This window comes from Vulpes lagopus, chromosome 14 (assembly GCF_018345385.1).
Source record: "Vulpes lagopus strain Blue_001 chromosome 14, ASM1834538v1, whole genome shotgun sequence".
Lineage (NCBI taxonomy): Eukaryota > Metazoa > Chordata > Mammalia > Carnivora > Canidae > Vulpes > Vulpes lagopus.
In genome coordinates, this window is record NC_054837.1 from 19,372,066 (window position 1) to 19,396,664 (window position 24,599).

Sequence of the window (24,599 nt, forward strand, 5' to 3'; positions counted from 1 at the left end):
AAGGCTGCAGAGCAGCTTCTGTCTGCCTTCTCCGGGTGCCCCGTTCCAGGCCTTGTGCTGGGCTCTGCCCATGTAGCTGCACACTTAACCAGCCCGTAGAGGTCGGCACGTCATCATCGCCCCATTTTACAGATGAGAGAAGGGAGGGGGGCACAGAGAGGATAATGAAGAAATAGGAGGAATGGCCTCCCTAAGGGTGTGGAGCCCCTGGAGCTCCTGCACTGTAAGGGGAGTGTGGCCTGTCACAGTCTCTTTGGCAAACTGCAGGGCATTTTCTCCTAAAGCTGCATGTTCCCCTGCCCCGGATCCCCCTCCTGGGCATAGTCCCAACAGAACGCACCAGATCTGTGTGCACCAGACTGCGTGGTGCTGTGTGTATCGGCCCCAAACTGGAAATGGCCCAGATGCCATCAACGTGGGAAGGATGAGTACACTGTGACGTAGTGTCCCACACGAGGACCGCGCAGCAGTGAGAAAGCACAACCCACGGCCCCCCAGGCGAATCCCACAGACTACCTTAAGCGGCAGAGGCCAATGCAGATGGAGACGCATGGCCAGATTCCACCCCCACCCGTATAGACACTGCGTCAGAAGTCAGGACAGCTGTTGGCTTGGGCGGGGCCGCAGGCGACACTGGGGGACTGGACACTGGAATATCCCATCTCTGGGCCGCAGGGGTGTCACAGGACTGTGTTCCGTCAGTGAAAGTTCAGCTTATGATGTGTGCGGTTGCCTTCCCGGACTTTACACCCGATCCAGAGCTTCGCAGTGAAGGAACAGATGGAGGAGCGAGGGGATGGATGGGGAACCGACGGAGGGAGGGGCAGAGTGAGCCCCGTGGGGCGGGGGGAGGGGCACAGCCTCGAGGCCTCCCCGGGTCACGGGGCAGGAGGGGGGCAGCTCTCACCTGCACTTTCCTCTCCGGCTTGTCCCCCCGACAGGTGAGACGGCGGCCAGCTCCATGCATTCGTCCCGCTACCCGAGCCCGGCCGAGCTGGACGCCTACGCCGAGAAAGTGGCCAACAGCCCGCTGTCCATCAAGATCTTCCCCACCAACATCCGGGTGCCCCAGCACAAGCACCTGGGCCGCACCGTCAACGGCTATGACACCAGCGGCCAGCGCTACAGCCCCTACCCGCAGCACGCCGCCGGCTACCAGGGCCTGCTGGCCATCGTCAAGGCCGCCGTCTCCTCCTCCTCCGGTGCCACCGCGCCCTCCGGGCCCGCCAAAAGCGTGCTCAAGAGCGCCGAGGGCAAGCGGACCAAGCTGTCGCCGGCGGCCGTGCAGGTGGGCATCGCGCCCTACCCGGCGCCCAGCACTCTGGGGCCCCTGGCCTACCCCAAGCCGCCGGAGGCGCCCGCCCCACCGCCCGGCCTGCCCGCGGCCGCCGCCACCGCCGCCTCCGTCATCCCCCTGCCCGGCCGCGGCCTGCCCCTGCCGCCTTCCAACCTGCCCTCCATCCACAGCATCCTGTACCAGCTCAACCAGCAGTGCCAGGCCCCGGGTGCCGCGCCCGCCGCCTGCCAGGCCGTGGCCGGTCCCCACCCCAGCCCGGCCAAGCACGGCCCCGTGCCCGGCTTCCCCGGCATGGCCTACTCGGCCGCCGCCACCGGCCTGCCCGACTGCCGGAAGGGCGCCGAGCTGGGCCAGGGAAGCGCGGCGGCCTTGACATTGGCTGCGGCCACCAAGCCTGCGGGCTACGCGGACGGCGGCCTGGATTACCTGCTGTGGCCGCAGAAGCCGCCCCCGCCGCCGCCCCAGCCGCTGCGGGCCTACAGCGGCGGCACGGTGGCCAGCAAGTCCCCCGAGGCCTGCGGGGGGCGGGTGTACGAGCGGGCCAGCGGGTCGCCCCTCAACTGCGGCATGGGGCTGCCCACCGGCTTCACCGTGGGCCAGTACTTCGCCGCCCCCTGGAACAGCGTGCTGGTGACCCCCACCAGCGATTGCTACAACCCGGCAGCGGCTGTGGCGGTCACCGAGCTGGGGCCGGGGGCAGCCCGGGAGCTGGCGGGGCCCCCCGTGGAAGCCCTCTCAGGCCTGCCCAGCAAAAGCGTGTGTAACACGGCCGTGCTGAGCAGCAGCCTGCAGTCGCTGGAGTATCTCATCAATGACATCCGGCCGCCCTGCATCAAGGAGCAGATGCTGGGCAAGGGCTACGAGACGGTGGCTGTGCCCCGGCTGCTCGACCACCAGCACGCCCACATCCGCCTGCCCGTCTACAGATAAGGCCTGCCCGGCGGCTGCACGGACAGACGGACAGGGCGCCAAGCGGGGAGGCAGGCCGCGGAACAGGGTGGGCGGCGCACCGGGGCACCCGACCTCGCCCTGTGCCCGAGTGCCCGTGGATGCCCACAGGGAAGCCAGGCTGGCCGCTGCTGCCATGCGGCCACCCGATGGGGAGCAGCAGGGCGACCTGGCTCCCCTAAGCCCCTCCCTGCCATCAGCTGCCCTAGGACATGGGGAGGGCCCAGGGCAGCCACTGCCGTCCACCACTTCCTCCATCCAAGCTGGCAGAGGCAGGGAGAGAGAAACCACTTTAAAACAGGAATGGTTCTTTCTGGCTTTCCCAGGAGAGGGGCTCAGGCCAGGGTGGGATACAGGAGGACAGGTGACCGTCTAGAGTCAGGTGGGGTCAGAGCAGCCCCCCGGGGGTCAGACATCTCCTGCCCCCACGAGCTCCCCAGTCTCCTGGAAAAGGAGCAGAGAGAGGGTAAAGGGAGTCACAGGGCCTACAGTGTCCCCCATTGGCCAATCCAGGCGAAGACCACTCTAACAGAGGCTCCAAGGACTACCAGTCCCCCCTGCTCCTCCTCCTCCTCTAGAACCTCCCTCCCCTCCTCCCAATCCTTCCCAACACAGAATTGTACCCCTGTCCCCAATCTCTCCAAACCCTGTACTACCACCTTCCCCCTTCTCTCCACATCTTACAGGGCTGCTGGGCACAGCTGTACAGGCTGTGCACTGCACAAGGGCACCTTGTCCAAGGAGACACCATTTGCATCCTAGACTTGTATATTTATTATGGCAATTTTCTGAATCTTGAGGAAGGGGTGCCATTTCCCCTATTCGCACAAAGGCACCACAGGGGCTAACGGTGGGCCTGCCATCTTAGACACCAGAGGGACCCTACCCTGCCTTCTTCAAGGGTTCTCCTGGGAGCCAGCAAGGAGGCAACCTACTGGTTTTAGTTGGGAGACTCGATCCAGCTCCTTTCCTGCAAGCTGCCCTCCAAGGCCTGCTGCACACCATTGAGGGTAGGGGCGGGGGAGGCAGGCAGGGACACCCCCCAACCCTCACCTGCTGTTACATCCCCCAGGCCCGAATTCCCCAAGCCCCCGGCCCCTCTGGCACTCCGGAAGCGGTACTGTATCTCTCCAAGGCCTGTTCAAGCACTAAGTGCATTTACAAATCTCTGAGAATGTTTTTTTTTTATACTAAAATTGACCATTATATTCTACTGTGAGAAGTGCAGTCTGCACTATATTGTTTTAAAAACGAAGAGAAAGAAAAAAGAAGGAAAACACAGATGGTGTCTCAGCTGTGGCATTGTTCTGTAGCTCTCGCTTTGTTCTTCCTTCCTTCCTTCCTTCCCTTAGGAGGGAAACGGGCTGCCTCCTCCCGCGCTGGCCGGGCACAGAGCCCCGAGGAAGCCGGCCGGGAGCTCCTGGCACCCACTGCTGGGCATTCCGTGCCCCACTTGCTTTGCCAGCTCTTTAGAGGTGGACGCCGTCACATTAGCACACAGGCCAAAGGCCACCGGGCCGTGGCCAGCGATCAGTCTGCAGAGTGGTGGGGGCAGAACCAAGCCTAGGCCCCTTGGCTCATTCCCTGCAAGGTGCGGAGGTGGTCTAGGGATGGTCTCTCTCTCTCTCTCTCTCTCTCTCTCTCTCTCTCACACACACACACACACACACACACACACACACCTCATGGCACTAAATTCCTTCCCAGCTTCTCCTCTGTGCCTGACACCCTCCAAGCTTCCATGGGCCTGACCATGCACCTCCTCCCTGGCCAGCCCAACACACATGCGCCCCAGGCCCTGGGTGCCGGGGGGTCTGCAGGAGACCACCCAGGATGCTCAGCATCTATCCGGCATTGGTGCTGGGTATTGCACATACACCACATCTCACTGGAGCCTTACCATCTCCTGTAAGGTACTAAGCCTCTGAGAGGAAGAAACCAAAGCTCAGAGATGTGAAGTGAACCTAAGGTCACACAGCAAGTCTGAAAAGTTGGGGTTTGAACCCCATGGACTCTTCCTCACATCCTGGCTCTGCCTTATCCCCTGGCAGGGAAGTCTGCCATCCAGCGGGGATGGGGGGGAGTACCTGGAGAGCCCCCTATTTGATGCAAGTCTCCCCGCTCCCATGCACAGAGCCCTACCTGGGTGCCAGGGTGAGACCCAGGCCCTTCTCAAGTGGGTCAGTGAGCCAAGCACAGCACCCGTCACACCCTGGGGAGCAGCCCAGGGGTGCTGGGTGACAAGCCAATGAGAGTCAGTGCCGCATAAGGCCACCAGGAGGGACCACAAATGGTACGAAAGCAGCTGTTTTTCTGACCTCCCAAAACAGTCTCAACCACATTACCAGGTGTGTAACCAAATCATCCCTGCTTTACAGTCGGGAACACAGAAACTGAGAACGGCCACAGGATGGTAAGAGGGAGCCAAGTTCTGGCTTCAGGTCCCACACCTCGGCCCAGGCCACCTCCAGATGCCCCAGACTTCTCCCGCAGCTTCCACCCTCACAGCAGGCTGGAATCCTGGCTTTGACGCTTGGGGTGACCCTGAACCAGATAGGACACGAAAGCACGGTGCAGGGACTTGGGGGCAGGGGTGGAGCAGCAGGGTCTGGGGCCAGGTTTAGGGCCAGGTGGTGGCCTATGGCTCTGCTGTTCCCAGGGTCCAACGCTACACCAACACGGTCTCTGGGTAGTCCAGGTCCCCTTGTCCTGAACTCCCTGCCAGGCCCACCCACACAGGGGCATCAGGAGCGCAAGGAAGCAAGACTGGAGCCACCCTCCAGCCAGGTCCCTCCCATTTAGAGTTGTGGGCGGAGGGCCTACCTCTGATCTGGGAAAAGCTCGATGGCTGTGGCGGGGTCTGCAGCTCTGTGCACAGGACAGTGGGGACACGTGGCACAGAGAGTCTGGGCCGGGCCCCAAGGTCCTGCTGGGGTCCCAGCCCTCAGCTAACACCGGCTCCCCGGGTGCCTCGGCCAGGCACCTCCCTGGGAAGGGGGCTAATTGGTCTCAAAGCAGTCCCGGCCTTCATTCATAGAATCACCTTGGACTACCTGCCACACTGGGGGGCAGCGCAGGTGACGACAAGGAATCGCCGTCAATGCTACAACCGCCCGCGGTCACCGCAGGCAGACCCGTCCTTGGGCTCAGCGCTAGACAGTATCTAGTCCCCTCGTAACTACCCGGCACGACAGGTGCAGATCCCCACATGGCAGGTGAGCCCAGGAGGCCCCCAGGAGGGCAATCATTTTGCCCCAAGGCAGCTGAGGGTGGGGAACAGAGAAACAGCTGGGGCAGGACCCGGGCCTGTCGGAACGGCTGCACTGCGCAGAGAACAGAAAATATTTGGGCCAAGCCCCAAGTATGGCCAAGTTGGCTCCCGCACACAGGTCCAGCCTTGGGGGCTGCGCCCCTGGCTGCAGGACTCCGTGCCGGGTGAGGGGGCGGGGGAAGAACCTGCCATTACCTGCCCCCCACCTCAAGCAGAGCTGCACGCCTTCCTCTGTCCTTAAGTCTCTCATGGGGACACGGCTCCTTCTCTCCCTTTGGTGTCTTGGGCTCACACCCCTTCAGGCTGAGCTGTCCCACACGGTCCCCAGGTGTGGCGGGCACATAACCTGCCCGGGGTTACACCTGCTGTCAGCAGCAGCTGCCAGGAGATCATCGCCCCGTCTTACAGGGACATCAGAGCGGCCCTAGCAAACACCTGAGTGGAGGGGCCTCAGGGGACACTCACCCTTCCTGGGTAGCTCTGAGCTTTCCTGACTCCTCCGCAGGCCTCTGGAGAGGGGAGACAGACAAGGTCACCCCCTGAACTCGCCTGGCAACAGCCTGCTGACCTCCAGCCTGCCCTCAGGCTTCCACCTGCGCCCGGACTCTGCCCCCACGTGGGTTCCACATGCACCCTGTCCCCCCGCACCACACTGTGCCTGTGCAACCCAGGCCGCCTTAAAGGGCCCTTGTGGTCCCCACCTGCCCCCCACCCCCTGTACGGGTCTGGAAGGTAGGGCCCAGCCAGGGGTACTGCTGGACAAAAGGATTTTTTTTTTTTTTAATTCATGAGAGACAGAGAGAGAGAGAGAGAGAGAGGCAGAGACACAGGCAGAGGGAGAAGCAGGCTCCACGCAGGGATTCCAGGATCATGCCCTGGACTGAAGGCGGCGCCAAACCACTGAGCCACCCGGGCTGCCTGACAAAAGGATTTCTATTTAAATCGCCACCATCACCTAGCGGGAAGGGAGAAGGCAGGAAAGCTGGCCTCAGTTTCTCCATATGTGACCCTGGGGGGGTACTTGTGTGGCCTCTCTGAGCCTCAATTCCAGATCTGGCAAAGGAGGTGGTGGCCTCTGAAGGATGGGGATGTCACCCGGGATGTTTGATTAGGATGACAGGGCAAACGAGTCCCATGAGAGGGACCCGCCTGAGGGCAGTGGGGTCTAGTGGTTTGAGGCTCAGACAGTCCTGGTTCCAGTCCTGACCCTGCCTGTCATGAGCATGTGGCCTTTGGCAAGGAACCACCCCTCTTTGAGCTGCCTATTTCTCCACTGCCAAGAGAGACTGATGTTACAAGCACATTACAACCATGTGCGGTTGAAAATAGGAAATAGGGATCCCTGGGTGGCGCAGCGGTTTGGCGCCTGCCTTTGGCCCAGGGCGCGATCCCGGAGACCCCGGATTGAATCCCACGTCGGGCTCCCGGTGCATGGAGCCTGCTTCTCCCTCTGCCTGTGTCTCTGCCTCTCTCTCTCTCTCTCTCTCTGACTATAATAAATAATAAATAAAAAAAAATTAAAAAAAAAAAAGAAAATAGGAAATAAGTGGTCAAGTCCCCTAGGGAACGAAGAACAGAGTCAACTTGGGGCAAGATGCCCAAAAAGTTAGGCTTGTTATTTCTATCATCATCTGGTCCAGCTGCAGTCACTTTGGAAAATGGGTTTCCAGGTTAAAAAGAGTTAGAGAAACAGATGCATCCCCTTCCCCCACCTTAGAGATGCACAAATTGCATTAGCATATTAAAGGCTCTAAAAAGTCCTGCAGGCAGGGTACGCTTTCGGCTTTAACCCAGCTTTTCCCTAATATTTTTGATCACCTGAGTGTTTGTTTCTATTCATTAGGAACAAATACTTAAGGAAATAGAGTCCTACCTCTTGTGTTGCAATTAGCGAAACTGAGTAAGTCCCTTCTTCTCTCTAGTGATGTGTAGCCCTCAGTTTCCCCAGTTGGCACTGGAATCCAACCCTGACCCAGAGTCCTGGGCCTCAATTCTGGGGCCACCGCATCCTAATTGGTCTTTGTCCACCGTGCTGAGATAGGCCCAAAGGAGGGAAAGGACCCCCAAGGACAGAAGGAAGCCCTCATCTGACAAGTGGGGGTGGGTACCCCTATTTTGAAAATAACAAAAGTGAACTTCAGAGAGGGAAGGCAACCCACCTGAGGGCACACAGCATCTAGGTTCTAGACTCCCCAGAGGCAGATCTGGGTCACCTTCTCTCCTGGTTGGGAGGCGAGGGAATTCTGAGTCTAACAGCCTCAGGGCACACCTAGTGGGGAACTCAGCTAGGGCCTCTTCCCAACCAGACTGGCTGGTTCCAGTTCCCTAGGGCCTCTTCTGAGGAGGCCCCTGGGTGTGACTACAGCGGCCCCTGGTGGCCAATCTCCAGGATCAGCAGTCCCACCCTGCGCAGGCGAAGGCTGATCTGTGGTATCCCGTGGGTGCAGCCCAAAAGGGGGGGGGGGGGGGGGGTTGGGGGTGGTAAGGGACTCTCTGATGTCACTGAGCACGTGGAGATGCTGGGAAGACTCTGCTGGAGTCAGGGTACGCGTCTGGGTTCCATTCCCAGCTCCACCCAACCTCCCCTGTCCTCACCTGTTAGAACCCACTACAGGCTGTTCTCAGGGAGAAATGGATGTGCACACGCTTTGGAAAAACACTAGGCAAGAAAAAAATTCTGCCAACCCCCTAGGAGGGTTCTCCTTCCAGGACAGAGGGGGGCAAATCCTGACCCCACTGCATCTAGGCTGTGCGTCTACTTAGTTGGAGCTCACTTTCTTCATCTGTAACAGAGGGATCCAAATATATTCTGGTATCCGCCTGATTTGGGCAAGGTATCAGGAAACCCTGACTCGTTGGTTTAAATGAGAAAGCAAAACTATTATCTCCAACAATCATAAGAAGCCCTAAGGTAGGGCGGCCCCCAGGGCTGGGTTAATTCAGCAGCTCAGTGGTATCATCGAAGACCCCTTTCCCTCTTTCTATTCCACCAAGCCCCTTCAGGGGCACAGAATGGCTGCTGGAGTTCCAGGCATCACATCACAGACCTGACAGTGCCCAGCAAAGGGGAAGACCCTGTCCTCCTATATTTCTCTTATTTTCCCAGAATCCCCCTCCTTCAGCAGACTTCCCTTTTTGTCTCATAGGTCAGAACTGGCTCACGTGGCAATTCCTCAACCAATCCCTAGTAAGGGAAATAGAGTCACAGTGGTTGGCTCAGGGAAGCCCCTGACTGTGGAGTGAACAAACCAGATGCTGTGAAGAAGAGGGGCGGCGGCCTCGGAGAGGCATCAAACACCTGACCCTCATTCCCACACGTGGTTCCTGAGATGCGAACACCAAACACTGTGCACAGTGCCCAACACTCTGTTCACCTGCTTCCTCCTCTCTGTGATTCAGCCCCAGGAACAGAAGATGCCCAGCCCGCCTCCCTCCCCGGGCTTGGGTCTCCATGGCCAGCGCCCCTTCCACCCTGTCCCCTACTGCCACCACCAGCCCTCCTTTCGCTTGATCTCATAAGCTGGGGTGGGGGGTAGACAAAGATCTCCCCATTGGCCATGATGGCTGAGGGCTCCTAAAAATTAAAAGGTAGGAAGCACACGGTTTTCATGCAAATTCTTTCACCAGGGAGTCAGCAGTTACTGACAGTATGAACAGAGGCCTGCAGTCTTGAACGGCTCCGGCTCCATCCAAACAACCGAATGATCAGAATACACCGGATTCCAGGCAAGGCGTGGAGACTGCCGGCTAGGACGTTATTGCATTTGGAAATGTCAGAAGTGTGCTTTCCAGGGAGATGAACAGTGCGGTTGAAAATGGCTTTTGATTTTTAAAAAATCCCCAGCATTCATCTAAAACAATAATAACAGCTAATAATAACAGGGCATGTAATAATGAAGTATTCATAGGCATAAGAGGTAATTGTTCAATTAAGATCCGAGGGTTTCGGAGACTGTCTTTTCTGATGGGGTCCCATTGTTTTTGACTCTAGTAGCACTAATTATTTCCCAGTAGTGCTTTAAACTTGAGATGAAAAAAGCCCTCCTGTCAAATATGACATACAAGTGCTTTATCATTATTAAATACACATACACGCACATAATAAGAAATCCGGGTTGGAATAAAGTTAGGGGTATGCTCAGAGAGAGGAGGGCTGTAAATGGGAGCCCACGGTCTCGGGGGGCTTGGCCAAAGTGGGAGGCCACAGCCAGGGTCTCCGGGGCAGAGTGGGCCTCGCCACCTGTCACCACCCCTGGGGGGCACAGTGTTTTCTTTCCAGGACGGGCTCCAAGGGCAGAATGTGCGTGTTCAAATCCCACCTCCACCGCCTCCCAGCAGGGTGCCCTGGGCAAGAGTCTTCACCTGTCTGGGCCCTGGTTTCCTCATCTAAGACATGGGGTGCAGTGGACCCCGCAGCCCTTCGCTATTGCCACAGGGATCGATGCCGGCCCTTAAAAAAATAAGACAAAACAAAACAAAAAACCCCTCGCAGGCCTACGAAAACCGTTCTTTCACAGCATCTCTGGGGCTCCCACGGTGTCAGCAGGTGGCTCTGCTCCACGGATCTCTCAGCCTGCGGCCGGGGCGGGGGGGGGGTGTGGGGGGCACCCAGCGCGGTCTCTGCCGACAGGCCGCTGGTCAACACGGAGCGGAGCGAGCGCTGCGCCAGGCCAGGGTGCTCAGCTCCGCTCTGCCCAGTGGGAGGAGGCCATCCGCCAGGCCCGGGCGCCCACACCAGCCGGCGCACCTCCCCTGCGGAAGCCCCCACAGTCCACGCTCGGTCCCTGCGGCCTGCGGGAGCCAGCGCCGTCCCGGCTCCAGCCCTGCGGCCCACAAGCCCTGCCTGCCCCTCGGGCTCCTCTCCACCGCGGATGAGCGGGAAACAGGCCTGCGCCTGCGCGGACGCTGAGGTGGCTCCCTGCCCGCTGATTGGCTGGAGCGTGAGACACGTGACAAGGTTCTAGCCAATAACACAGAGGGGCGGTCGCTCAGGGAAAGGCTTCCTGCTTCATAAGAAAGAGATGCGAGAAGGACCGTCATTGCTGTCCTCGCGCCAGCGTTACCCTTCCCGCCCGCATCACTGCACCCCCACCATCGCTCTCCCCCCACCATTATTCTCCCCCCGCCATTACTCTCCCCCCCGCATTACTCTCCCCCACCATTACTCTTCCCCCACCATTACTCTTCCCCCCGCCATTACTCTGCCCCACCAGCAATACTCTCCTCCCGCCATTACTCTCCCCCCCGCATTACTCTCCCCCACCATTACTCTTCCCCCACCATTACTCTTCCCCCCGCCATTACTCTGCCCCACCAGCAATACTCCCCCCGCCATTACTCTGCCCCACCATTGCTCTCCCCCCACCATTGCTCTCCCCCCCACCATTGCTCTCCCCTACCATTACTCTGCCCCACCAGCAATACTCTCCCCCCAGCCATTACTCTGCCCCGCCATTACTCTGTCCCACCATTACTCTCCCCCATTGCTCTCCCCCCACCATTACTCTCCCCCACCATTACTCTCCCCCCACCATTACTCTTACCCCCGCCATTACTCTCCCCCCTGCCATTACTCTCCCCCCCGCCATTACTCTCCCCCGCCATTGCTCTCCCCCCACCATTACTCTCCCCCACCATTGCTCTCCCCCACCATTACTCTCCCCCCACCATTACTCTTCCCCCCCGCATTACTCTCCCCCACCCGCCATTACTCTGCCCCACCATTACTCTGCCCCCCGCCATTACTCTTCCCCCCGCCATTACTCTGCCCCACCATTACTCTGCCCCACCATTACTCTCCCCCACCATTGCTCTCCCCCCCACCATTGCTCTCCCCTACCATTACTCTTCCCCCCACCATTACTCTGCCCCACCAGCAATACTCTCCCCCCAGCCATTACTCTGCCCCGCCATTACTCTGTCCCACCATTACTCTCCCCCATTGCTCTCCCCCCACCATTACTCTCCCCCCGCCATTACTCTCCCCCCGCCATTACTCTGCCCCGCCATTACTCTGCCCCCACCATTACTCTCCCCCGCCATTGCTCTCCCCCCACCATTACTCTCCCCCACCATTGCTCTCCCCCACCATTGCTCTCCCCCACCATTACTCTCCCCCCACCATTACTCTTCCCCCCGCATTACTCTCCCCCACCCGCCATTACTCTGCCCCCACCATTACTCTCCCCCACCATTGCTCTCCCCCCACCATTACTCTCCCCCCACCATTACTCTGCCCCACCAGCAATACTCTCCCCCCGCCATTACTCTCCTCCCATTACTCTGCCCCACCATTACTCTCTCCCACCATTGCTCTCCCCCCACCATTACTCTCCCCCCACCATTACTCTGCCCCACCAGCAATACTCTCCTCCCGCCATTACTCTACCCCCGGCATTACTCTCCCCCCACCATTACTCTTCCCCCCCCCGCTATTACTCTGCCCCACCAGCAATACTCTACCCCCACCATTACTCTTCTCCTGCCATTACTCTGCCCCACCATTACTCTCGTCCACCAACATTACTCTCCCCCCCTCACCATTACTCTGCCCCACCAGCAATACTCTCCCCCACAAACATTACTCTCCCCCCGGCCATTACTCTGCCCCACCAGCAATACTCTCCCCCAGCCATTACTCTCCCCCCCAATACTCTGCCCCACCATTACTCTCGTCCACCAACATTACTCTCCCCCGCCATTACTCTCCCCCCCGCCATTACTCTGCCCCACCAGCAATACTCTCCCCCCACCATTACTCATCCTGCCAATATTACTCTGCCCTCCTGCATTACTCTTCCCCCACCATTACTCTCCTCTCACCATCAATCCACCTACAAGCATTACTCTCCTCCCACCATTACTTTTTCAATCAATATTACTCTCCCCAACATTACTTTTTTCTCACCAATATTACTTTCTCATCAACATTACTCTTCTCACCAACATAAATCTTCCACACCAGTATTACTCTCCTCCCACCAATCTTACTCTCCCCCCACCAACATTACTCTTTCCACCAATATTACTCTCTCCCCACCATTATTCCATCCACCTGCATTACTCTTTCCCCACCAATAGTACTTTCCACTAACACTCTCCTCAGCAATATTACTCTTTCCCAGAATCTTACTCTCCCCCCAACATTACTCTTTCCCACCAATGTTACGCTCCCCACCATTATTCATTCCCACCAACATTACTCTTTCCCTCCAACATGATGCTCCCCACACCTACATTCTCTCCTCCCTACTAACACTACTCTCCCCCCCACTAATGCTACCCCCAGCATTACTCCCCCATCCAGCCAACATTACTTTTCCCTTATTCCCTTCAACTCTACTCCCTCCACTCTAAGGTCATCCACATCTCTTAAGCTCACACCACCACTGCCACCCTGAGTCTGGCCTCCAACCATTACCCTAAATACCACCTTTGTCACTACCACGGCTCCTCATTCTCATCCCTGACCCCCACCAGCATTTCTGAGCTCCCCCATCTCACCACTGTTATCCCCATAGCCGTTACCACTCACCATCATCCCTACCACCTTCACCATCAGTAAATGAACATTTATTTGGCACCGACAAATCCCAGACCCTTTACAGAACACACTGAAGGCATGGCCCCACCCCAAGGGCCCAGGGTCCTCAGCAAAGCCACCACACTGCTGCTTGGGGTGCTGTGTGCAGCCTAGGACATAGGCTGGGGCTGGGCATTGGCCAGCAGTGACCTGGAATGGCGTCCTCAGGCCTTTGCCAGGTTCCTTTTGGGGGCGAGGACCACACCACTTTCCTGAGAGCAGAGCAAATAAATAATGGAGAGGCAGGGGTCTGAGCCCCTGCGGGCAGAGACGCCCTGGCATTGGCTTAGTGACTCCATGGGAGTGAGACGGGCAATCAGCAGCCTCACACCCCCGGTGGGGAGGTGGAGCTGAGGGCAAGGGCCTGGGGACCAGAGGGTCCTGGGGCCTCCCCTTCATCTCCGTCTGGCCCTCGCCTCTGGAGGTCAAAGGAGCATGTGGAGGACACCCAGGGAGGCATTGCTGAAGTGCAGGTGGAGTAGAAACAGGCAAGTGGAGGGATGAGCTTGGGCTGCAGACCAGAGACCCTGCCCCATCGCAGCCCCTAGAGGGGAGCATCGTCAGTCCTCCACTTTGGGGGGTAACTCTGCTGGTGGCCATCGCAGCTGGGGTTCCCCATGTTGTCCAGAGGCACCACCACCTCGTCCGGGTTCGAGTTCTTGTTCAGCTCCACCACGCGCGGAACCACCGAGGACCAGCGATCTGTCGTGAGCATGGCAGGGAGGTGTGAGGACGGGTGGAGGAGGTACACATGTAGTGCGTGAATACTATGTACTCAGCACTCCACAGTGACCTAAAGGGGGAGGACTCTCACCCTTATTTTACAGAGGTGGAAACTGGGGCTCAGAGAGGTCTAGGCACCAAGCCCAGGAGCACCCAGGAGTAAACGGAATTCAAGCCCAGGTCAGAATGCCTGAGTGCCCGCGTCCTGTCCACTGTGTGTCATGTACCCAGTGTAGGGGAAGGGAGCCCCAGACACTCACGAGCAGCAAAGGCCAAAACTCACTGGCCGGCCCATTGGGCCCTCCCATTCTACAGACAGGACCAGTGAGTCTCTGGAAGAGGATAGGACTGCTCAAAGCAAATCAGGGACCAGCATAACCAGAGCTCCCCCTCTGCACCTCTGGATCTCCCTCACTATACTCCCCACCCCCCTGCACTCACCCCTCCGGAGGCGGCCCACGGTGTGTGAGAAGCCGTAGTACTGGTAGCTCTCGCTCTTGCCTGGGTCCTCATTAATGATGCCCAAGTTCTGGTTCCAGTGAGACCAGTTCACCTCGTCCACCCTGGCAGGGCCACAGCAGACATAAGGGTCAGGGGGAGCCACCACCCAGATAGCACCCCTTCCTCACCCCCAGGCAGCCTCCCTGCTCCAGCCCCCCCTTCCTCCTCCTTTGCCTAAAAATTCTGATAAAATACACATAACATAAAATTTGCCATTTTAACTATTTTTAAGTATACGATTTACTGGATTAAATATATTCCCCCCACCTCGTGTCTTGTCACCATCACCGCTAACTATTCCCAATATTTACCATCACCCCAAACAGAAATTTTGTGCCCATCATACAGTAAGTCCCACTACCCCTCCTGCCAGCCCCCCGTAATCTGTGTTCTTCTTTCTGCTATGTGGATTTGCCTATCCTGGACATCTCGTAGAAATGGAATCCTATACTGTGTGGCCTTTTGCATGTGGCTGCTTTCACACAGCATCATGTTTTCAAGGCTCATCCACGCTGAAGCATGCATCAGGACTTCAGTCATTTTTATGATGGATGCATGAGTTTTGCTTATCTGTTCATCTGCAATGGCCACCCTGCCTCTTGACACCCTCTCCTCGTATTTATGGGACACCCTGGCAAAAGTGGTGGCAGCTTCTTGGGCCCAAACTGGCTCGATTTAATTTCCCCCTTGTAAAATTATTTTTCTAAAAAGATCTTATTTATTTATTCATGAGAAACACACAGACAGAAGCAGAGACAGTCAGAGGGAGAAGCAGGCTTCCTGTGGGGAGTCCGATATGGGACTCGATCCTAGGACTCTGGGATCATGACCTGAGCCAAAGGCAGACACTCAACCACTGAGCCTCCCAGGCGCCTGTAAAATTAATTTTTGTTGTTTTCATTCAACCCCCATTGTCAGAGCCATTTCTACACATCATGACCCAGCATGGAAGGTACGTTCACTGTTCCACTTTTACAGATGCAAAAACCCAGGCTCATTACACACTGTTCATGCAAGGACACAAAGCTGACAAATCAGAGTCAGGACTGACTGAACAGGACCAACCGGCTGGCCTATGAGGTGGGTGCTATCACTTTCCCCACATCACAGATGAGGAAACTGGCTTTGCCTGACTCCAAACATGACAGTTGTACTCTAGGTACTCTATGAAAATATTCACCCGGGGTTCCCCTAAGAAGCGGGCACTCCCTGAGCATCTGGGCAATGGCCCAAGTCCTTCGATCGAATCCACACAGCTTGCTTGGGGGGTGGTGCTATGATCCACTGAAGAAACTCAGGCTGGGAAGGAAACCGTCTTACCCAAGATCACTCTGAAGACCTGAACTCCAGTGGGACCCATTGGGCCTCAGTGGCTCAAGACGTTGCGGTGGGTAGAAAAGGTCAGGAGACTCAAGCCCCGCAGGATGGTTCCGCCCCACCTACTCCTCCTCACCTGAAGCACCACCTGCGGTCTGGAGTGCCATCCGAGCTCTTTCCCACAGTCACCATCTCGCCAGAGCGGAAGGCCTTCCTCAGGAACACGGGGAAGGAGCGCTCGATGTCCAGGATGGTGGTGGCCCACTGCAGGGAGGGACAGAGGGCAGGATTGGTGAGCCTCCCCCCACCAGCACCTGCTGCCCCCATGGCAGAAATGATGCGCACCCCACTGCTCCGGAAGCAGGGTCCTACATTCAGATATCCACGGGGTTCGGCAGGAGCACAAATGAGTGAAGCAGGACCAGAGGTGGGAAGGCCATAGCCCAGGCCCCGTGACACATGTACTGTGTCGCCGCTTGGTGTTGGGAATCACCAGGGAGGGGTGAAGACTGGGGCAAACCAGGGAGCACAAGTCCAGTGTAGAGCAAGCAGCTGCCTCTCATCCTCCCTAGGGCATTGCTGGAAAGGAACGTGGGCCCACCGTGCCAGGCTTCCAACTTTTGAGAAAGGCCAGAAATCAGGCTTTTACAGAAAATCTCTTGATTTTAAAATTCTGCATTACTATTTTTTTTTAAATATGACAAAACAGAAAACGTAAATCTTTGTGGGTCAAACCCAGTCCATAGGTTGCCACTTTGCATCTTATGAGTTACACCCTGTGGAGAAACTGTGAGGCCTGAGGAAGTAAGCGGTATGCATAAAGATTAAGAGCAGCGAGGTGTTTCCCCAGAGCCACAACGGGGAGGATGGTCTTGGGTTTTTTTTTTTTTTCTTATTGCACCATTTCCTTGAAATGCACCGAATCAAGGAAAATGTGGCTGATACATTCCTGGCCTGGTGATAGCGCTGTTTATTGTGAATGCTCAGGTTTGTGAGCTGCACGGGGCTTGAGAGGGCTGTGACCCCCTGAGCCATTGCCTTCTAGAATTGCATAGAAAACTTTGAGAAATAGAGAGAGCAGCTCCACTGTGCCAGTGAGGCCCATGTCCACGTTGGCTTCTCAGGGGCAGTGGAGCCTGGCTACATCTGGGCTGGTAAAAGCCCCTCCGATGGGGACACTGTCACTTCCTGGCACAGCAGTGGCCTGCATCTATGCCAGCCCTGTCTCTTGGGCTGTGGGGGAGCTCAGAAGCTGCCCTTGGGGTTATTGCAGGGCTCCTGCTGAAATACTGACACTCTGAGCGTTCCCTGTGCCAATGGAGCTCACTCAGTGGTGCGAGGTGCAGCTGACTATGCCTGGACCGGCACACAGCAGGCTGGACCACAAGGTGAGTCTGAGACCACTGCTGGCAGCCAGGCACAAAGCCACCTGGAAATGGACTAGGCGGTTCTGGGAAGCAGGTGGCAGCCTCCAATGTCCATTTTACGACAGGGATGCAGTCAGAAGGAGATGGCATAGCTTGCCCTGAGCGGAGGGCCAAGGAGGTGCGGTGAGTCAGGTCTCCCTGTTTTGGAAGAAGCTGGTGTCTGGTGGGGTGGGGACGAGGGTCCCGGGGCGTCACCTGCAGCTTCCAGATATGCTTGCTCTCCTTGGAGACCTGGCCCACTGTCTCCCCCATGAGGGCGATGAGCATGTTGAGGAGCAGCACGAAGGTGAGGATGATGTAGGTGACGAGCAGGATGATGAAGACCACGGGGTACTTGGTGCTGCTCAGCATCTCCAGGTCACCCATGCCGATGGTCAGCTTGAAGAGGTCCAGGAGGAAGGTGCTGAATGTCTCGCTGTCACGGCAGGATGGGTACGTGGGCACCGTGCAGTTGGTGTGGTCCTCGCTGCACACCTTCATGTTGGCACATGGGTTCAGAAGGGACACCAGGGCTGTGGGAGGGACAGGGTGACATTTGCTGAGTGACAACATGCACTGACAGGTGGAGAGCGCCATTCTCATTCAACAGAGGGGACAGCTGAGGCTTGGTGAGGGGAGTGCACTGGCCCCAGGTCACCCAGCATATGAGCTGAGCCAAATGTCCAAAGCCTTTGCTCTTTCTGCAAACTCTTGCTAACAAGGAAGAGGTTCCTGGGATCTAGTCCAGCGGTTCTCAACTAGGGGCCACGTTTCCTCTAGGGGACGTCTGGCGATGCTTGGTAGTCACAACCAGAGAGGCAGCGCTCCTGATACTTAGTGGGGAAAAGCCAGGGATGCTGCTGGACAGGACCTTGCACAGGACGGCGCCCACAGAGCATTATCTGGCCCAAAGGGTCAACAGGGCCAACGCTGGGAAACCCTAATCTAGCCTATTGCTGGTAGAGGTCCCAGCATTCCCGGGGGCAGACCCTCTAATATGCTCCTATTTCCTTCACAGATGAAAGGTGCAAGCTAAAACCCAGGGTCAGCCCTGACTGTTCCAGAAGTCATGCCTGCCAAGGCCCTTGCCCCCTCATCCCTTCCCGCTGAGCCCAAAGGAAGCTTCAGGATCTTTCTCAACACGGTTCAGCAGCAACAACTTCCCCTACGCCGTCCAGGGCAGGGAGCATGGGGAGGCTGAGCCCCTTGGTCGACAGGGCATACAATCTCATGGTGCCTTCATCCTGGGATTATGGCGAGCACACTTCAACCCACAGGCTATCGCTGTTCAGGTGTGTAGCAGCTGCTGACACGTGTACTGAGGATTCTGAGACCTTATTTGACCTCACCTGACCTTATCTGGACCTATCAGAAAAATCACTTTGTGATCCATTAGTGATGTCTGCCATGGGCACAAAAGGCACATGTGTCATGTTTGTGTTAGGTCAGCCTCAGAGGAGGGATCTAGTGACCCTTAGCAGGAGAAGCCTTGGAACCATGCTGACCACTCAGTTGCTAATTTAACCTCTTAGACTCTGCTTCAGTTTTGACAATTAGGACCACAGTAGGGCTGACTCTGGGACCTGAACCCCAAAACATCACGGAACCCTTGACCCTCTGTCTAGTTCTTCCCAGTCCGAACCCTGGGAGGGGGCAGCTGTGTCCTGTCCCTATATCCCCAGCTAACAGTACAGTTCAGCTTCCTCCAAATTCCAAGCAGAGCCTTGGGACTCTCTGGGTTAAAGTATCACCACCATCAGACTCCTGCTTCAGGGCTCATCCCCAGAACAACCTCCTCAGATGTGAACATGGCCTGGTGAAGCCTGAAGTAGCCACTCCCTTTTGGATGCCAGGCATTGATGGCAGCTCACGCACCTCTTGGGGACCAGCCCAGTGGCTCAGTCAGTTTCCCCATCCCTGACCCTTCCCCCATGGCCTGTGCCACTGAGGTCCACTGGCATCATGACATCATGGAGAAGGCATATTGGAGACAGCCAGAATTGACCTGAACTGGTAGATTAAGTATTAAACTTCACCCTTCCCTCCATCCACATTCCTTCAATGTGACTTTGTGCGTCTTTCCATCAAGAGGTAGAATCTATTTCACCACCTTTGAGCAAGGCTGGCCTGTCACTTGCGTTGGCCGACAGAGTGAAGCAGAAGTGATGCCTGGCAGTGACCCTGAACACTTCCACTTACATTCTCAGAACCCTCAGACCATGATGTGAACAAGCCCAAGCTGACTGGAGGATGGATGGCCACGGGGAAAAGAGTGAGGTCACCCCCACCGAGGCGATACTCACTAGACCCTCCAGCCAGCAGCCAAACCACAGGCAACTGCAGACACAGGAGCTCATGGGAATGGGCCGAACCTGGCCCGGGTCAGCACGACTGCCCAGCTGACCCCAAGATTTGTGAGCAATAATAAACAGAGGTTATTCAGGGCACCTGGGTGACTCGGTCACTTGAGAGTCGCCCTTTGGCTCAGGTCATGATCCCGGGGTCCTGGGATTGAGCTCTAAACGGGACTCCCTGCTCAGCGGGGAGCCTGCTTCTCCCTCTCCCTCTGCCCCTCCCCACCACTTGTGCTCTCACTCACTCGTTCTCTCAAATAAAGTCTTTTTAAAATAAATAAATAAACAAACAAACAAATAAATAAATTGTGGTTGTTTTAACTCCTAAATTCGGATGGCTTCTGAATAATATTATTATAATATTATATGTTATAATAGCTATAATAATAATAATAATAGCAATAATAGCTAACATGCCAGTTTTACCAATTCCTAGCTTTGGAACTTAGGCAAGTTATTTAACTTTTCTAAGCCTGTTTTCTTACCTGGAAAGGGGACAATAAAAGAAGGCACTTACTTCGCAGTCCCATCGATGGCAACTAATGAGGCGGGGATGGGACAGGACTCAGCTCAGTGCCTGGCACCTGGGGAGAACCTAGCACAGGCTCACTGTTGTCCTCCACATACCACGGCTGCCCTTCCAGTCCTGGTGCCACCCCCACCAAGTTCCCCTGGCTACCCAGAGCTCACCTGAAGCATAGCCGATCATGAAGAGCAAGTAGACCAGAAGGAAGCGGAAAAGGTCTTTGAAGAGGATCTAAAAACCCCAGTGGGAATATGGAGACAAAGATGAGATGCATGGTTTCTCGCTTTCCCGACTTCTCCATCCCAAGTGTTCCGACCTCCCCCCTTGTCCCTTCCCACCTCCAACGATGTCCAGACCCTGCCAGTGGCCCTCACAGTGCCCCAGGTCCTTTGGGCTGAGGGCACCATCTACATGTGCAAGCTGCACATCTACATTGCCTGTGTGACTCCCTCCAAGGACACACATTCCAGAGCGTTCCATGGCCCATACCTTCTGGATCATGATGCTATAGGTTCCTGTCAGCTTCAGCCCACGGGTAAAGTAGAGGGCATTCATCCAGCCCAGGACCAAGGCAAAGACCATGACAGCCAGGTAGGCTTCAATTCCCGCCAGGTAGAGGGCCGCCGAGACAATCACTAACACGGAGTAGATGAAGCTATGGGCAGTAGAGGCCATGAGAGGGTCCAGAGGGGAGAGAGGACAGTGAGGCCCCAGAGGAGTAGACATGCCCCCAAGCCCTCCAGGAGACCAGAACACCCAGATGCCTTCTGGATCCCCAGAAGAGAAACAAAAGTGAATTCACTGGGTTCCCCAGCATTCTGTTCAGCAGAATGCTCAATTAGGTGGCAACTAATGCATGTGTAATGGCTCTGAGGCCCCACAGGATCCCACAGTGATGCTCTTTGGAATTGCTAGAGAAAGTGTGTTGAGTGGAGATCTTGTGGCTAAGTGAATTTCATTGTTCTCTAAGAAAAAGCGAAAAGATATAGTACACATGTGGCAACTAATCCTGAGCCCCAGGCAGACATCATCAATCAAGCACAGCACTCTTTCCCGCTAAACACAAATGTGTTCCTCACATGGCACTCCTGGCAGACATTAGCAATCAATCACCAGCATTAGAAGTTACCTTATTTCCATATAAGGTGTATATGGTGATAACTCTTCAGCAACCAGTATCTCACTTTATCCAGAAGACTCTACTGCTTGACATTGGCCTTGTCCTGACTTTGGGCTACAGCTGTCCAGGCTGTGTGAATCCACCCCTAATAGAGTCACCTTCCCACCCTACTCCCAAATCTAGCTCCAATCCCACCTTCCACCCAGAAGCTGCCAGCCTGGGGACCTCTATTCATTAGAGGAGACCTCTACTCACTAGAGTAGTTGGAAGGAGCCATCAATGAAGAGAGAATTCACTCCTGGGCATTTCTTCATGAACAAGTCTTTGATCTGGAAGAGGGGAAGAGGCAGGTAAGAGGGGTGGAGTTGGCAGGAGCGCAAAGGGGAGGAGAGAGGAGAGAGGGAGGCAGAGTATGATACAAAGACAAGATGAAGGGTTTTTTTCTTTTTCTTTTTAAGATTTTATTTATTTGAGAGAGACAGAACATGACTGGGGTGGTGTGGAGGGGCAGGGGGAGAGGGAGAAGCAAACTCCCCACTGAGCAGGAAGCCCGATGTGGGACTCGATCCCAGGACCCCAAGATCATGACCTGAGCCGAAGGCAGATGCTTAACCAACTGAGCCACCCAGGCACCTCAAGATGATGGGCTCTTTTCTGTTGGGGAAGGAAGAAAAAGCAGAGAAGGAGGGTAGAGGCCTGGAGGAGGAGGCAGAAGAAGGGAGTGGAAGGGGGGAAATAGGAAAGGTGGGAAGGAGGACGGGCAGGGTGGGTGCAGTTGGGGGCCAGCCACTCACATTGGTAAAGAAGAACAGGACCCCGGTGAAGAGCGTGATGATCTCGCCAGCCAGCCTCAGGTAGTCCACGGTGGTGCGGTAAGGGTATGGGGGCTGGGGGGGTACATGGTGTGTAGGTCCTCACCCAGCCCCTCCACCATCCGGGCCCGGATCCAGATGTTCCCCACCGCCGCCCAAACATCTGGGTTCTGTGGATCCTCTTCCCCCTGGGTGCTGGGGGCACCTCCCCATCCCATTCCCAAGCCTTTTCCAGTCCCTCCTGGGGGGACCCCCGGAGGAGGACCCAGCTGTGCCCCAGCTCCCGCCCCCTCCGGCCCACTCACGGTGCCCTCCAGAGGCTGGTAGTAGGCGGTGAGGGTAAAGATGACCATGGCGCACAGATAGGAGACCACATTGATGTAGAAGGACACGGCGCCGAACTTGCGCCACTTGTCCCGCAGCAGTTCATTGATGGGCTCCACAGCCAGCATCTCGTGGCGGTTCTGGGGGAGGTGGGATGAGGATGCTCAGGGTCCACGTGGGATCCGTGGGATCCGGGCAGGCCGGCTCCAGTGTGCCTTCCCCCACCCTCTGCCCTGAAAGCACTTTCTCCTCCTAACTCTCTCTTTAGCAACACTCAGGGATTCATGGGGAACTGGATGGGGATCCAGAATCAAGCCCACACTCCTGGGCTCGGTATTTGAGGCTCTGCCCAATTCTGCCCCAACTTACCTTTCCAGCCTATTCTAGACTTGGAGAACCCAGAGCTGAGAAGCTATTCTCATGGTCCCCAAACTCCAAACTGCAGACCGTAGGTACCCAACTGCTGGTGACAAAATCACCTAGGCAGCTTGTCAAAATATGTGAATCCCTGGGCTCCAACCTCATAAGTTCTGAGTCAGAAGCAGGATTGGGAAATTCAGCCCCAGGATGATAAGACACTTGACTCACCATAATTCTCCAATTCTTGGAGGGGGGCGGGCATCAATAATTGAGAGAACTCCGCCCAAGAGTTCTCTATACAGGTCCCCGGGCAGACACTACCAGTCAACCAAAGCTTGCACCAGAGATGCTAAACCACCCACCACTCATAACCTAAGTCAAGTCAGTCACTAATTTCAAAGATGAGGGAAGTGAGCCCCAGCAAGGAAAGGCATCTGTCCGGGCTCAGGGAGGGAAGGAGACCTGCACCCCGTCCCCAGCGTTTTCTGCCCCTTTTGCACAGCATCCGGTCCCGTTAATGACTTGAGTTTCTTCATAACCATGGATCTGTGCAACAATGCAGCCACAGAGATGCTAGTGCAGTGTTATTCCTGATAGTTGAATGCAGAAACAAACCCAAATGACCAAGAATAGAGGAACGGTTAATTAGAATGTGGTACATTTACTCGCAGCAATGATGTTGCAGAGGAATATTTAATGGTGCAGAACAATGTTCGAGAAATACTGTTAAGTGGGAAAAAGGAGCTTTCAAAACTTCATCTAACGACTACTAATGATAATAGCTGACATATAATGTTTATTCTGTGCCAGGCTGTTCGCAAATGAACTCAGTTGGTCCGTCCAACAACCCTATGGAATGTGAAGTATTCTTGTCCCCATTTTACAAAAGAGGAAGCTGGGACTCAGAAAGGTTGGGTCACTTGTCCTGAGTCACACAGCATGTGTTACAGAGCCCCTCCCGGCCCCAGGGCCCCTTGCCTGCTCTCAGCAGCCACCACCCCACACCGTCCCTAGGCCCTGTCCCCTGCCCCGGTGCTCACCTCGATCTTGCTGTTGTACACCAGGATCTCCAGCACAGAGGCCTCCTCCCCACACGTGTCCAGGGAGGAGAGGTCATACAGCGAGGAATACACCGGCCCATAGGCCCAGTCTTTAAACTTGCGGGACAGGTGCCTTGTATCCTCATCTGTCACCTCCCGGCGGATAATGTGCTGAAAGACCTTGCACGGGGGAAAAGAGAGGGTCAGGGAGCCCCGGGGAGGGACACCGATGCTCAGCCCCTCACATCAGAGGGACCCTTGGCAGCCCTGCACAGCCCATCACATGGTGCCTCCCCAGACCGCAGGATGTAGCGGGGAGGAAATGTTTACGGTCATGCCAGACCCCTGTGCTCACGTCAGGGTGTTTGCTCCCTGAGGCCACACAAGCAGTCAGCTGAAGCCAGACTGAACCAGCCCAGCCTTAAAAACCGGAATTGTGATGAACATTTTTTTTATATAATTAAAACAACAACAAATCAATCTTATTAACATGTTAAATCTAGAAATAATTGTTATATCCAGTCCTTCCTGATGCTACTGCTACTATCTTACTAGCTTACACGCAGGGGATACTGAGGAACGGAGAGGGGGTGGCCACTGCCCAAGGCCACACGGGCTAATAGGACAAAATCAGAATTGAAATTCAGGCTTTTGCTTCAAGGCTCTCGAATAAATTGCAATTTTAGTAGCTTTTGCTATGTTTTTAATAGAACAATAATAATCCCTGCCATTTACTGAGCACTTACTACCCATCCCAGGGTATTCACTAAAGAGCTTTAAGTGGATCACCCTATCTAGATGGGACATGATACCCCTGGGTGCTATTTTCATTTCCATTTTACAGAAGAGGACACTGAGGCACGGAGGGGAGAGGGGAGATGGCTGTGGCCACACACTGGGAAGTAGCTGAGTGGGGCTTTGGCTCAGGTGCTCCTGACTCCAGAGCCCTGCAGGTTTGGTTCTCAATCAGAGCAACGGTGCTGCCCAGGGGACAAGCTGGCAATGTCTGGAGAGTTCG

General features: G+C 55.9%; 2 protein-coding genes across 4 annotated transcripts in view; one reads left to right on the forward strand and one right to left on the reverse strand.

The window, feature by feature from the left end:
• The window catches only part of FAM222A (family with sequence similarity 222 member A), a 55,711-nt gene extending 52,185 nt beyond the window's left edge, over positions 1-3,526 (forward strand). The window contains exon 3 of the mRNA XM_041729545.1: positions 942-3,526. Within this exon, the coding sequence (XP_041585479.1) occupies positions 942-2,227 (1,286 nt within the window). The 3' untranslated portion in view covers positions 2,228-3,526. The remainder of the gene's footprint in view (positions 1-941) is intronic.
• Positions 3,527-13,066: 9,540 nt separating this feature from the next.
• The window catches only part of TRPV4 (transient receptor potential cation channel subfamily V member 4), a 36,302-nt gene continuing 24,769 nt past the window's right edge, over positions 13,067-24,599 (reverse strand). For all 3 annotated transcript variants that reach the window (XM_041729494.1, XM_041729492.1, XM_041729493.1), the window contains 10 exons: positions 23,582-23,761; positions 22,163-22,321; positions 21,840-21,932; positions 21,301-21,374; positions 20,415-20,580; positions 20,090-20,156; positions 17,262-17,578; positions 15,776-15,903; positions 14,263-14,384; positions 13,067-13,800 (listed from right to left, as the gene is read on the reverse strand). In XM_041729494.1, the coding sequence (XP_041585428.1) occupies positions 13,643-13,800; positions 14,263-14,384; positions 15,776-15,903; positions 17,262-17,578; positions 20,090-20,156; positions 20,415-20,580; positions 21,301-21,374; positions 21,840-21,932; positions 22,163-22,321; positions 23,582-23,761 (1,464 nt within the window). In that variant the 3' untranslated portion in view covers positions 13,067-13,642. The remainder of the gene's footprint in view (positions 13,801-14,262; positions 14,385-15,775; positions 15,904-17,261; positions 17,579-20,089; positions 20,157-20,414; positions 20,581-21,300; positions 21,375-21,839; positions 21,933-22,162; positions 22,322-23,581; positions 23,762-24,599) is intronic.